Consider the following 15,830-nt stretch of genomic DNA (forward strand, 5'->3'; position numbering starts at 1 on the left):
GCAGCATCCAACCTGTGTGGATGCATCAGTTCTGTGGGCTTTTTCCCTCACTTTACTTCGAAAGTATACAAACATACAAACATGGATAAAAGAACAAGAAAAATGAAGCAATGATGAAGGATCTCTGATAGTCTGCAGCAGCACCTTCTCCAAGGAGGGTGTAGCCATTGACACATCAATAGAATACATATCTGGACACAAAGCAGTGGCTTGGGCTTACGAAGTTAAGCAGCAAAGCTACACGTGCTTTTATTTTGGAAAAGCATACACATATGCTTAGGAAGAGCAGACACATGGGTTTGACCCTTTCAGGAACTTTTTAAAATCTCCTAAAAACTACAAATAATTTTGAAAAGGGTACAAATGTAATTCACTGCTGTGGGGATAAATGTACATTCATTGTTCTCATCACATTAAAGAAGGATTTTTTAGTAAGTAATGTGCTCACAAAGTTGCCACAATTAATTGTATCTGCAACTCCCTGTAGAGTGGAATTCTTCACAGATGATGAACTTGGGTATACAAGCATCCTTCACTGCAGAGGGGAATCACAGTACCTCATTGTTTCAGGGTGTAAACTGCAATTCAAGCTACACTGTTTCTTCTGCCATCAGCAGTAACTAGCACAGCTTTGTATATAAAAGCATTTTCCAGCCATGAAAGTTGGGTAAGTATCATCCTTTTCATATGGCCAACAAAGGAACCGAGGCCCACAACACTCAAAGGGTTTCCAAGGACTGCAGCAAACAACAGGTCTTCAGACTTCATTCCAGATGGATCATGCTGCCTCTCCTGCCAAAACTCTCACTGACTTGAACAGAAACACAGTATGTCATTATTCACTCTATTCTAAAGATCTAAGGATGAAAGAAGTGTGGAGAGTGTTTTCCCCAGGGCTTTCTCAACTCCATCGTCTACCCTCCTCTGACCTGAAGTTTTGGACAACTCTGCCATGAAGCCTGCCTGGTATCCAACAAGGAAGTGTATTTCTGTCCATTTTGATCCAAGAACTTTTAAGCTTTCACCAGCACAGTATTTTCTGTAATAAAAATATTACTGCACACAAGAGATCTCAGAACAAGGAACAGCAAGTTGAACTGAATGCAAAGTGACAAGTCATGCCAACATACATTCCCACTGGTGAACAGCATGCGAACCCTTGATAGTTAGGAATGGACATGCAGATCCTGTGTGTCAGAACAAGCAGATCTCACATTCATTGAGATTTAAAAAAAAAAAACAAACCAACCCCCAAAAAACCAACAAAATCAAAAAAAACTCCAAACCAAACCCCCACAAAAATTGATCAACAAGGTTCACAGACTGAGAAATTGCTTAGAGATTAGAATATCTGGAGTAATCAACTGGTAAGTCAGGAGCTGCCAAACAGAGATAATCGAAATGTGTCTCAGAGATCTGAGTGAAACCTTCAGCAAAGCTCCACCACAATCACCAGTAGCACAGATACTGTCCCACAGGAGTAGCTGAGAGAAGTTTCAGGTCTGAGAGGTCACTACAGTTTTGTTCCACTTTTGTGTTTTGGCTTTAATAAAACCAAAACTATGCCTGCCCTCCCTCTTTGCACAAAATACAGCTTGTCTTTAGGAGTGTCTGCCAGAATTCTGCATACCCAGTGCTCTTCAGCAGCTTTCCTGTCACTGGGCTTTGAATGAAATGCTGAACAGTAGCTCCCAATGCTCACAATCTTCTGTGGCCTCAAAGAAAACAGACCTATAGTTTATGCCTTTAGAAATAAAGGCAAGGACTACTACATCCTGAGAGTGGTGCTCCAGTAAGGTTCTCAAAGGCAACACTGGAGTTACATGGGTAAAACCCTGTGTTCTTTCTAAGTTGTCCTCAGACATCCAACAGTATTTCTACATTTATTTCAGGCAAAAGTAATTATTTCAAAGTGTGTCCATAACTTCCTACTTAACATTTAATACACAAAGGTCTTGGTCCCTACCAATGTAAGATCAATGTTGTTACTTACTGGCCTCAAAAGTTGGAAGGTCCATGCTAGCTTGAAATGACATTTGTAACATGCTCCAAGTTTCACTCCTGCAATACTTCTAATACAAGTAATTTTATTTCAGCAATGAAGAGCATCAGGAGCAGCATTTCCACACCTGTCGTAATAGTTAGATCTGGACACACCTGATAATCCTCTATGTTTCACTTTTCATATTTTTACCTAATCAAAGGACATCTTCTACAGATAAGGTTTCTAAGAATTTTAAATCTGTGGATTTTCAGCTTGTGACAAACCAGAGACATTTTCATAATTTCTGAATTTCTGGACGTCTTCTTAAAATTTTGCTTCATTAGATTACTGTCAGAGTAAATAAACATAACAAGTAACAAAAAATCGTATTTCTGTACACAGTGTACAAACATTCTCCATGCAACACTCATGCTTGATGATATATAGTCTGAAGAAAGTCATATCTGAATTTTCCCTTGCTTCTGTGTCCCTGTACCATTAGTACAGAACACTAATCCATCTCCTTCAGTGACATATAATGTAGACCCTATAGATTATCTAATCTTATTGAAGCCATTCTCTGCTGGCTTCAGCTGGAGAAACTCCACTCACTTCAGAGCCTGACTATGCTAGAGAGGGGGCCTGGCTCAGTGTCATGTTCTTGAATAATTTGCAAAAGTTTGCTTATGTAACTTGATTATTTTCCTTATCACAATGCAGTGAGAGATCAGGTTCCACAAGCCAGTAGCAGCTCCCAAAGTTTCACACTTAGGTCACTGCAATTCCGGCTGTCCAACAGTGTCAGCTGCTAAGGAGACACAAATGCTTCAGCAATATCTGTTTTTTGTTTTTACCTGCATGGTGGATGACAGTCAGATTTATCAAAATCTGGAACTTTTTCAACTCGGCTGAATTACAATAAAGTGTCTTTAAAATCTGGGTAAACACATCAAGGCTAAGTGGAAAAATCCATTGATTTTAGAAATGAAATGTGGTCAGAGACCTAAGATTAATAAAAGTGCCTTATGATTGCTGCTGCTGCTGGGCCAAGCAGAATAAGCAGATAGGTGCCTGACGTACATGAAGGCAGTTTACAAGTTATTCAAACATCTATTAGTGATGGGCTCCCAACACTGGCAGCCCCAAAAAAGAAAGGGACTTTGTATCCTGATCCTTTACAAGAGAGTTAACAGAAAAACACACCCAAGCAAAAAATTACTTCAGACAGACACACTTTTTTCAGGCTCCCAGTCCAGGTCTCTTTTCACAGCTAGACAGTTGAGTTGAGACTGCAAACACAATTAGTGTGATTAGTGCACAAGGCTTTCAGTCTACCTGTTTACACTTCTCTTCCAAGTTTCCTTCACCAGGCCCTGAGGAGGCTGTAGTTGTCCTAGCTGGCAAATCCTCACCCACCCAACTATGCATCGTCTGGGTTTGACAAACAGGAAAGTTGGTATTATTCAAAGAAAACACAGATTTCAAACCAATCACCCAAACAATACACATGCTATCTTTCTGCTGAAGAATTCTGATCAATTTCTTGCTTCATTTCAAGCAACGGAAGCTAATTTAAAAAGCATTATTTGATGTCATCAGAAGAGCACTCCTTTCGGCAGAGGGCAGCTGAAATTAAATTCAAAATTAAATTTGGCCACAGTTCCAAGGCTTATACATTATCCCTTAGTTCTTCTACAAGGCATGGCTTGGGCAACCTCCTGGTGGCCTCCACACCCACTTGAAAACCTCTGCTGAGGTGCAGAGCCCAGGCAGTGCTGAACTGAGATGGCACTTGGCATATGGCCAGCCTGGAATGGGGGAATAGATGCATCTCCCTGCACCTGCCCTCACAGGTATGTCTAAGTTCAGAGGAAGTCACAGTTAAAAACTTGCAAACTCTTGTCTTCAGTCTGGACATCAGTCTGATGGACCAACACTGCCTATAAATGCCTTTATCATGTCTGGGGAAGACACGATATCATGATCAGTCTGGGGAAGAGCCTCATTTGACAAACACAATGGTATTCTGAATGCATCACACACTTCACTATCCAGTCTAAGAAAAATGTGGTTTTTAATAACTTAAGGCAGAATGGAGCAGAGAAGCTCTCTCTCATGTCACTTTGAATTATACTAAACTGCAGATTAAATAGAGATCCACTGAGATCAAGGGATAGCACTTGCACATTAGGCAGCTTATTTTAGCACACACTGGCACATGACTTCAATTCTCCAATGAGTAGCTGGTGTTAAGTGAGTTATTCAAATCTACTGAGAGCTTGCAAGCTCTAAACAAGTGTTATTTCAGTGCACTTTCCAGCAGACAATTAAGCATTTGCTGACACTGAACTAACAAACTATCTACCAAACCTTGTTTCTTTTTCAGGCCTAGAATCAGATGAGCAAGGACATCCACATTACAAACATGGCAATGTGAAGCACAATGGCTTTAGCAGTTTATACATAATCCAAGCACATTAGCTTGAGAACAAGTTTTTAAACACATAGTTTCCCCAAAACACTCGCATTAGCATATGCTGTTCATATCCAAATCCTGAGAAGGAAAAATTTGTTTAACAGATTTAAATACAGAAACAGATTAAATCCATGTTGCTATTCTGTTTTACACAATACATACTTTATACATCACAAAAGGCTTTTGGAAGTCAGAGATGGTTGCATTACAAGTGTCAAAGGCATCTCAGAAAAGTAACAGCAAAAAAGATGCAACACCAAACCATCACGTTTGGATTACTGTTCTATAGAAGATTATGATTCGTGTGCTGTTTTCTGTGACCTGGGCACAGAAAAATGTCAAAAATGTTCATTATTTCTTGAGAACCAGACATTACCCCAGAAATCAAGTTTGATGAAGGCTTCCCTGAGTAACTTTGCTCATTATAAAATGGCAGGTGTTGCACAAACAGGCTTCAGGATTCGAAACATAGGTTACCTTTCATTAACAACTGAGAAACTTTACTTATAAAACTGGCATGATAGAAGTCTGAATTCTCAGGCAAAAGTTCCCACATATAAACTAAGAAAGAAGAGTCACAGAAGTCATAAGGTTTGTAATGAAAACATGCACTTTAATCTGCATGGATTTTTGAAATGTTAGAGGAAGTACTGTAGAATTATAGCAAATAGCTCTGCAATGCATCGTGTAAACATCACCTCTAGACTTGATTTTCAAAATAGAAACATCACCTATACCTGTGTAGGTGTGTGAGTGTTTATATAAAAGGCATGTAAACACAAATACATAATTTAAGTGTGAGTATACACACTCTGTGAAGCCATTTCTTCTCTTGTATTACCATGCACTAGCTCTTCCAGCAAATAGAGTATATGCTTATATTCAAACTGCTTCCAGCTCAGAACATCCTAGAAGGCTGTATAAAATGGAGGGTCTCAGTTTAAGGAAATCTACTCCAGCACCATGCTTCCAACAAGCACATCACAATTTGCTGGCCACTAACATTGGGTGAGAGCCATTTTCCTTACACTGCGTACACTAAAAACATTTGGGCTCTCATAGCTCTGCAGCATCAAATTCAAAACAAACAGAAAATGAGGGATACTATTTTGGAAACACAGCTAGGACACAGAGATCCTTTTTGTTCTAATAACTTTAAATCAAGTAAACACTACAGTCCAGCAGGTGCCATTTTTCATGTACTACACTATTTTTCCTATGTTTCAAATGCCTATTAGAAGTTCACCTGGGCATTTACACTGAGTTTGACTTTTTTTAGAATATTCTTTGGCAAAAAGGCTGACTTCAGCAATACTTCTATTTAAGATTCCATAAGCCTGAAATGAAATCCTAATGCTCAGTGCTTTGGTAACTTGACTATTCATGGAACCCATGAGATGCACAAATCTGGTGTAGGAATATTGCAGGAGTGCTAGAGAAACCTCTGACCCAGAAAGGCAAGGGCCTGTGGCCAGAGAGTACTAAAATAATTTGCCATTCAAAACTATTTCTGCAAATGTCCTCTTTGCCACTGCTGCTGCAACAGGCCATGACCAGCAGTGTTTACTGCTCAACACCAGTACAAATAAGCAACACTATTTCAGGTCACTAAGAGGCTCTGAGAGTGATCTTAAGTGACACATCTGTCCCAAACTACCTGAAATCAGACTAATGCTAAAAGGATAATTAAAATTTCCAAGAATTTTTAGAGGTCTCATCGCATCACCATGCAAAGGAGCCTAATTTCCTTTCCTTAAAAGTGTTCACTTTCCTGTCCCTGGTCCTCCTAGAGATGTCACAGTAATATTTTATCCAAAGTTGCTCGATCTAGGCTTTGCTGATAGATATATTTTGCTTATCAATGTGACAATATCATTATTTCCCAAGAAATGACCTTGAGGATTATTAATTAGAGAAGTAAATACATCTTCATTGCCTGCTTCAGTTTATGAAGTGTCTGTTGGCCTGCAGCTGTCTCTCTGAAATCTTCCTCATCTTCTTCATAGTTCAGAAACTGTTTCTCAATCAGATTTAGTGAAAAAAAATCTGATCCCGAACTAATTTTCTCTGGATATCCTTTGACTCCACCTGCAAGCCAGTGGTAGTGATCCAAGGAGGGCCTTCCCCAAGGTACTCTCAGGAAGGCTTCATCTTCATGAAAATTAGAGCAACACAAGCACCCTCCTGGGCTTTTTGATTCAGTGCAATGGTTCTAGTTTCTTACCAAAACCCATCCAACTGTCTATACCCAAGGGCAGCTTGCAGTGACAAGTGGGGCAGTTGAAAGAAAAAGTTTTCCCCGTTATGTAAGCGGAAGGCAGAACGTGATGTACATGAGATACAAGGCTGCCCATAGCACGTAAAAATGCCTTCAGGTTTGTAAAATAAAGCCACCATAGGAATGTTTCACCAACAGAGAAGCCAGTCAGGATATTTGGAACAATGGAAAAAATTTCTTCTGCCCTGACATTAGTACTCCAAATACCAATCAGGCAATACAGATCTTGTTACTTATCATTAAGACCAGGGCTGGGATGATTAACAAGATGGTAAGAATTGTCACTGGCCCTTCACCTCAGGAGACCTCATTCCCCTTCAGCCTGTACAAGGTCCTCCTAAACACTAAGATTCTGTGTGCCCTCACAGCTGATTCCACACCCACAAATTCTAGGCACTCATATTAAATAAAAGTTTCCATTCAGACAAGCCTTGGACACGAGGTTTCTGTAGGCTTTGACCAAAGGCAAATGAGAAGCCTTATTCTAATTTCCATTCTCAAATTGATGGCTCTTTTCCAGGATCAAAGTATTTTCCCACACAGAGACCATGCCTGTCATCCAAATTCAATCAGCACTTTACCTACGTAAGGATTGCACAACAACTTTGCTGGCAATATTAATAATCAAATGGTCAAGTTACTGACTTATAATGTCCTCACAGACCAGTCATCACAATATTGTCATTGCCATTGTGTTACTTTTCTGTGTGGCAATTCACTGGCTTTTGTAAAATTATTTCATCAAATCTTAAACAATTTACAGAGGAAAACCAGAATTAACACCCTGCCACAGAGGGAAATAAATCAGTGCAGAGGAAAATAAAGTACCTCACACAAGGTTAGATGCTACTGCAGTCGAAATTACAGCTCAGTTATCTGAAATCCTGATCTGTGCCCTAGTCACTGATAAGCTCTGCCTGGAGAAAAAAACATGAGCTGGCTGCATGTGCAGGATTCACCAACAGGTGCTCTCCTCACACTGGAACCACATCCCATCCAAGTCTCCACACAGCACTGCAGGACCTGCTCCTACACTGTGGCTGTTGTTCAGCATGGAGGGCAAATGTCTTCACCTTTCTTCCAGCACTGCTTGCAGGAAGTAAACCTGAAGTTGAATGCAGAGTAAACACCCACAAGTACAAACCATCTTTAAAACAAGACAAATATTTACCTGTAACACACTGCAGATCACCTTATTTTAAACCTAAAGCTTGACAATAATTTTAATTGTACCTAGTTCATGGCTACTATCAGCAATTTAAATGGTTTCTGCCCTGTGAGGGAATCACAACATTTGTCAATGCACACTTTAGTATCAACTGCATATTCCTCATAGTATGTAATGTTTTCCTTGTGATAACAGAGCTTATGTTTAACTACAGATGTCATTCCACACAGGACCATAAACTGTTTTATGCAAAACAGCATTTCTTTTGACTTTTTCTGATCTCACTAGCTACAAAACATGAGCTTGTAGCTCAAGTTGTGTCAGATTGGTTAAATGTGCTCATTAAGTGTGTTTAAGTGCTGTCACAAGAATACACAGAGTTATTAATAAAGCTGTAGCATTCAGTTTGAAAAGGTTTTTGAGCTAAATGACATTTCTGTTCTGTTTTTCCCCAGTGCCTTAACACTATGGAGCTGGGACCTCCATGACCATCACGCATAGTAAGTAGTAGTAATGGACAGACTATCACTAACTAAAGGATAATCTTGGTGTAGACTGAAAATATAATCAATTTCTTGAACAAATGCCTTGATTGCTATTACAGGATGAGATTTGCATGACTAATTGCCACGTGTGCAAAGCAGCCACGTGCCTTCCTCACTGACAGACATCACCAGTGTGAGGAAGTTTGCTTTATCTGCCTCTGCTCAAAGGTAAACCCTAGACAGAACAGCATGGCCACCACCCACAGATGTTACTTGCATTATAGTAGAATTCAGTAACTCAGACTTGAGTGAAGAGGATATTGGCAGTGGGATTCCATTACCTGGGGGAAAGAGTCCCTGCCTCCACGAGTAACTGAGCAGCAGCATCACTGTTCCACCAAGTCAGCCACAGTCATACCTGTAAACTCGACTGCATCACCCAGGAGCCCTCAGTACCAGGAATGATGGGCACTCTTGTCACATGCAGGAGCTGAATTCATTGCACTGGTAGTCTCAACATCAGATTCTATTGCAAAACTACCTATTTTTACACTTTTTACAGGTTTCTTGTGGTACTTCAATCACATACTTGGTTTGAAGACAAAACTGATTGCTCTCCTTCTCCCCAGTGATCTTCACTGCTGTCTCCGTTTTCAGGCTGTCACAGTGTTTACAGGGCATGGTCTGGTTTGTATTTAGAAAACCACAGATGTTGAAGGCCACCACAATACCTTCCACAAGGGCAGAATCTTCTGATGCTTAAATGAATCATCTTGATATTAAAAAGGTACTACTTTTTTTTCCCCACGTTATATTGCCAAAAAACAGGCAATATTTAATTGTGTTCTTCAGAACATTTCACCTGCCTAGATTGGCTCTTGATAACCCACTTCACTATTGCATAATCAATTTATAAGTCTGTTTAAACTACAGTCCTGATAGAGATAATGGCCAATGATTGCTTATAAATCTTTTGCTGCACTGTTTCCTCTAAAGCCTCTGGTTTGTACTATGCTCTTAATAAAATCATAGTACAGTAATGGTACGATGAAATAAAGATCACCTGTGCATTTGTTTCTAGTAGCCTAAATTAGTTTAACTGCACAATAATTTATTTGAAAACTACTGGCACCAAGGCAAATCCAAGTCACATGCAGGTTTAATAAAAAGAATTTTGATTCAGTAATCTCTTGTCAGCCCCAAGGCACTTGCCCAAGTGCTACTCAGGTAGAGTTTGCTGGAAGTTTTTCCAGAGCTGTGCAAGCCATTGGAAGAGACAGAAGGATGGACACCACACAGTGAGCACCTGCTCCCCACAGTCCACAGGGAACAGCAAACATCCAATTTCCCAGCTGCAGCAGACACTCCCTGCTTTCCTTTGCACGCAGCAATGATGACCCCTAATGGTGGAACGTTTCTTCTCCTGCTGAGCAATATCAAGAGATTTTGCTGTTTAATGCATATTTCTACTTAAAATAATTAAAACTTCCCCTCACAGCCCAGCAGCAAAGTAAACTGCTTGAGATTCACCTGAACCGTAACATAGAAGCAGCTGCTTTGCCTGATCAATTCTGACTTTGCACATGGAAACATTAAAATGCAAATCCATATTCCAGATCTAAGTCCAGAATTTAAAGTAACCCTTTTTTCCTGAGGGAGACTATTTTACAGAAGCAAGTTTCAGTTACAGTGCTGTGAAAAATCCCTGCAGGACGTCTTCAGAATAGAGCATGTTCCTTTTTCCCCCAGAACCAATCATCTGTATGTGAGCAAACAGACAGCTTCTTTCAAGCCTTCTTCAGCTGCTGGATAATGCTGCACATATGTGTCTGGTAGCACACTTCATACCCAGCAATCTCTTCATCAGAATCAAGTAAAAGTAATTTTATTATTTCCAAAGTTATAAAATTGAATTCTATTCTACTATAAAGTCAACATTTTATGTGCATATAGTGCTAAGTTCTTATACAATTTTTACATTCTGGAATTATTCAAATTTGGCTGGGTTTCTTTTAAATCCAAGTACATCTCAAAGCCTTTAATTCCTACTGGAAATAGAAGATAATTTTAAATGGTGTTACAGATGCCAGCTACATAAAACTAAGTCTTACTTTTCTCTTGGGACAGATGAGTATCACTACCTGTCCCATTTTAGCTTGCCTGACACTTGCATAGGGAGCAAGATAAAGAACAAGGTAACTATTACCCAGGCCTGACCTAATTGTGTCATTTTTTTCCAGGTAGAGATAAACACACAGCACTTAAAAGAGAAGGGCTGAGAGCCCCTGGCAGCTTACTGACTTGTTTACTTTCTTTTAAAAACATTGTAATGCTGAAGTTGTTAGCTTTCAGTCTACAAAGCCTTCACCTAAACAAAATACAAACCTAGAGATATTTCCAGAATGCTTAAGAAAAAGCACATTTTCAAACCATGGTCTCTTTTTTGTATGGTAATAGTAGTTAAAGTCACACAAATACCTACTAGGAAAAAAATATATGAAGACACGCTTCAGATTGTGTGTGGACTGCATTGACAGTTTTGTTTGGACAGTGAGGTATGTAAACTGAGGGCTTTTTAAAGTTAAAGTCTAATCACTGAACTTTTCAATACCTTTATGACAGCTTTGTCTGGTTTTTTTTTCTCCTTCTTGAAGAGCAATAATTACTGCAAATATTTCATCATCCTGGCTTACCTTTCTCACATCTGAGCTCTTTGGTTCTGTAGTCCAAGTTATAATTCTAGATACAGCAAGTCTTGTCTCACTGGAGTTCACAAAGTCTGTTGGATCCATCTGTCTTGCCAAGGACTCAATATACTTCAGGATAGCAACTTTCACCTGAGAAATGAGAAGGGATTTGTGAAGCTCAGGATTTGGCAAAGATGCATTTTTTTCCATAGAACAGATCCCACTACAGATTGACAAGACTTACAAGACGTGGTGGGGAGGAAGTATCCCTGGGACATGTCTCCAAGGTGCCAATTTCTATACCATGCACATAATACAATAATTACCTTCTCATCAGTTCTATGCTTTATGGTATGCCTGACATGACAAGCTAAGACAAACATGTTGATGCTTTAGTGAAATGGATTTTGACACTGACCTTCAGGTTTGGTGTCTGGGTCTGATCTACAATAAACCTCATCAAAATGTTAAATTGCTGATCAAATGGAAAAGAATCCCTGTCCAAAAGAAACAAAAGCAAAAATGTAATGAAACATAAACTAAAATAACTCAATACCTCAAAGCTTACATAACAGATTTCAACACACTTTTCTTCTTGGTAACTTTACCATCAACAGGAGAAACTCTAAACTTAAGGATTAGCTAGTTATTGACACAATGCTGGAGAAAACTGCTCAATCAGTATCTTTACACACTGCCACTCCACTATCTGTACACTTCTTTTGGCATGCCTGTCCATTTCATTTCAGACTCTGCTTTGTTCCCTTATCTCTAGAAACAGCTTGGTTTATCTTGTTCTTAGGGCTCATACCCAGTTTTGATCACTCTCCTCTTTCTTCCCCACTATTTTCTCCTAGATTATTACTACTTTTTATCTTTTTAAATTATCCTATTTCTAGAATGAGTCGAACTTTATTGTAATGGTGTCCTGTGCTGGACGTCCTTTGAAAAAGACGTGAGTACAGAATTGGTGTCAGTATTGCAGTAGCATTCAAGGTGTTACCGTGACCTGTCATTTGTGTTTGAATAACATGAAAGAGGCACTGAACTTTGTGATAAAGCACCTTTCATATTCTGAATACTGCCATTTGAGTACCTGTCAATCAAAAAAACCTGATATCTGAGCACACACCCCACAAAACCCTAAAATTAATCAGTTATATATTTTTTAATTTATGCTTTAAAGTCATTTATTTAGAAGAGAAACAGGCCTTTTTAATTCAATACTTGATATACAGTTACGTAACTTTCTTCTCTTTTATTCTTATGTTCATCAAGATGGAGCCCTCAAAATACACAGCACTGCTGGATTTCTAAAATCACACCTTCCTGTAATCCCAAAAAACTTCCACAACATTTGTACTCTACCTGGTGACATCCAGAGCTTTTTGAACTTTTGCCTGCACAGACCCCAACAAATCTGCTCCCATTTTCTTTAGCAACTGGGTCAGGAGAACAAAAAGCCAATCCTGCAAATCATCTTTATGAATTATGATGAAATCAACCAGGGTTTCCAAAAACATGCTGAAAACCTATAAACAAAACAAGTGTCAGAAAAAGAAATACAGTTCTTAAAATAAAAACATTCAAAGGGGAAGGGGGTTTACAGTCTGAGTTTCAGGATGATTTTGTTATAAAAGTTTCATGAATGAATGATTTTAGTGACTACATTGCTCTGGAAAAAGAATCAGGCAAGACATGTCTAAAATGTGTTGTATTAAAATACCACATGTAACAAATGAAGGAAAGGGGTAAGAAACACTTACTCTCTGTTGTGAATTCCACGGCAAAGCAGGCCATGCAACAAAACAAACCACTCGTTAGCACATGGAGTGATCAAGGATGCAGTTTCTCAACAAATAAAAGACATTCATTGAACGTTTACATTCTCTTAAAACACAATCTCTTCTCAGCAGTTACTTTAAACATTTGGATCAGATTGAGTCTCCTCAGCCAAGAAAGTAACATGTTTATATACAGTTATATGAACAAAGCTATGTGTGTTTAACACCACAACTAATGAGTTTATATCAGTAATTCTATAAAAGCAATGAAGATGACAAATCACTGCTGCCACAAAGGATATACTTGAGCCCAGTGTGCAATAAACTCCCACCTTACTCAGAAATTGGAAATATTTTGTGAACAAATCATTACACCTTGACCCTTTCTACTACACATACCTTGGGGAACCAAAGCATTAAGAACTTAGAGGTAGGTACTACAAGCATAGTGAGACAGCTGGTCCACAGTATAATTAAGGCCAAAAAGGCACATTTTGAGCAAGACCCATGACAGGCTACTCTGCCTGCCCATGCAATTCCCACCCAACAATCATTTATTAAAACTGGTTTACCAAGAGGTCTTGAAGTACAAAGATTTGTACAACTTATTCTTTCTCAAACTGCATTTAACCCAACTGCTGATGTTTTCACACAGCCATTACTGGTTTTCCTTAACTAGCAAAACTCAGAAAAGGGCATGACATTCCCTATTCCTTTCTCCCTGTCCCCCCTTAGCTGTCCATAGAAATCCACTAGCTCTGAACATGCCTGTGGGTCTTACCTCCCCATTCTGTGGCCCAATTCTTCTAAATAATTGTCTGTAAATTCATGCCACAGCCTTTAAATTCAAAGGTCAGTGTTTTAAGCAAGGCAAAGTAGCTATATTAAAGACATGATTATGAGATTCAGAATAGCATCTTGATGAAACATCTGCTCCCAGGTGTACACAACACACAAACCCCAGTGGCTGTGATGCTCATGACCCCTCATGGACCACTCTTCCCTGTGTATCACCAAAAATACACCCTAGAGAAGTGCAAATCAAACTGAACTTCTGGCTCCAGGAGGTGACCTCTGAAAGGCATCAGGCTGCTCCACAGGAAGCATGGAGTAACCAGTTTCTAGCAATGTAAGAGAGACTGAGACACATCCCCTCCTTGTGAAACAAATGAAAACCAAGGAGATTTTTAAATCCCAGTTTTCCCCAGCAGATGGCAGGGGTAGAAATACAAACCACTCATCTTGGAACAGTGTCAAACGTGCACACAGTAATGTAGGAGAGCGAGCCAAGGCTTTGTGATCTTACCTTGCTGTGAGGGTCAGCAAACATGCGAGTAAATATTTCACACAGCCTTTTTAACTCGACTCGGCTAAAACACATAAATAAAACACAACATTAATGCCAAAGTTGTAGTTGCAGAAAAAAACCCCAGCTAATAAATATTAACAGCTGAAAAATCTAACCTTCTTTATTGAAATGTTACTTCAGTCACACTTCTGAAAACTTTGTGTGTCTAGGCAAAGTCTTTACTCCAGTTTAACTGCTCAGATCATCAGTTCTACATTAAGATTCTAATAAACATTTTCTTTAAAAAATCTTAAACCAGACAACTGTATTTTCTGGTCTTTTATTTTCTTCTGTATTCTGGATTCCAGAAGACAACTTGAAATGTGCACATTTCAAGTGGGGCACTTAGTTTCTGTCTGGGTCAAGGTCACTGAATCATACATTTTTTCCACCTTAAGAATAGGTTTTTCAAGTCTCTTTTGTGTCAAGGATTTCAAATTGAAGTAAAATCAGAACTTTCTGGTTATATACTAATCAAAACTTTTGGTTTAAATTCCCAGTTGTTTCAGTAGTATCGGTCTAGAATCACAGGTTATTATCAGTTCAGAACTGACTCCAAAGTCTGACAGCAAGCAGGCATACTGAGGAGCCAAACATACAGAAATGAAAGAGACATGAACAAATGGCAACCTATTAAATCAGAAGATAATGACATCAAGGAACAATCCAAATTCCTATTAAGAGATTATTAGGTGCTCAGTAGTGCTCTTTTTATGGCAGGGGGAAAAAAGAATGGTGCATGAGATACTGAGTTGGAGTCAAATGCAGAACTCTTTGGTGCCAAGCTCTTATCTGCAATGTATTGAGAAGTCTTAGCTTTCCCGCAAGGTAAACTGGCAAAAAATACTGAAGCTCTTCTTGTTCATGGTGCAAACAAAAACAGAGCAAGGCAGTTAAGTTACATTTCCTGCTTACTACAGATGCAAATAGACATTTTTCACAATTGCAATGAAACCAGAGCAACTAGTGAAATGAACACTGACTGCTCAGAGAAGATTTATTGAAGATTTGGCTATAGGGAATGGATTTCCAGACCAACATTAATTCTACAATCCACCAAATTCTCTCGTTCTAAAAATAATCTTCAAACAGGCCAGAATAAGGCAGCCGTCTACAGATATTTTATGTTAGATTGTTTCTATGTAACACAGGACTTTTTTTTTTTTTTTTTTTTCCAAAAAAATCCATGCATGAAAGGCTGATTAAATTTTAAAAGGGCACAAAACCAATGGGTTTAAGAGTCTGGTATGGAGGGAAAAGTCTTTGTAACAACATCACAGTAAGCTGTCAGCTCAGTTCAGGGTGAGGCTGCACAGGCTCAAAATGACTACAACACTCCTGACATCATGCAGATTGCAGCTCTCTGAATGAACCCCTATTTATTACTCCCAAGAATTTTTTTCTGGACAAAGGTTATAGAAAGTCAGCAAGTATAGTGTATCTGTTTCTAAAAGCTCACAGACCCAAGGTAACAATGCAAGTATTAAACTGCAACAGGCAATGGAAGAACATTTCCTTAAGGGACTCATTTACTTTGTTTTATTTAGAAGACCTTATGGGGAGCCCTTAAAAAAGTAGGCCATGTGAAGCTGTATGAAACAAAGAGGATGGGTAAGTGCC

The 15,830-nt window shown here is 39.1% G+C and overlaps 1 protein-coding gene across 1 annotated transcript in view; it reads right to left on the reverse strand.

Annotated features, from left to right (window-relative positions):
- Positions 1-15,830, reverse strand: part of CLASP1 (cytoplasmic linker associated protein 1) — a 169,543-nt gene that overhangs the window by 33,375 nt on the left and 120,338 nt on the right. The window contains exons 29-32 of the mRNA XM_088168262.1: positions 14,169-14,232; positions 12,447-12,610; positions 11,497-11,575; positions 11,085-11,228 (exon numbers count right to left, since the gene is read on the reverse strand). Coding sequence (XP_088024388.1) covers positions 11,085-11,228; positions 11,497-11,575; positions 12,447-12,610; positions 14,169-14,232 — 451 coding nt within the window. The remainder of the gene's footprint in view (positions 1-11,084; positions 11,229-11,496; positions 11,576-12,446; positions 12,611-14,168; positions 14,233-15,830) is intronic.

This window comes from Sturnus vulgaris, chromosome 7 (genome assembly GCF_052056855.1).
Source record: "Sturnus vulgaris isolate bStuVul1 chromosome 7, bStuVul1.hap1, whole genome shotgun sequence".
NCBI lineage: Eukaryota > Metazoa > Chordata > Aves > Passeriformes > Sturnidae > Sturnus > Sturnus vulgaris.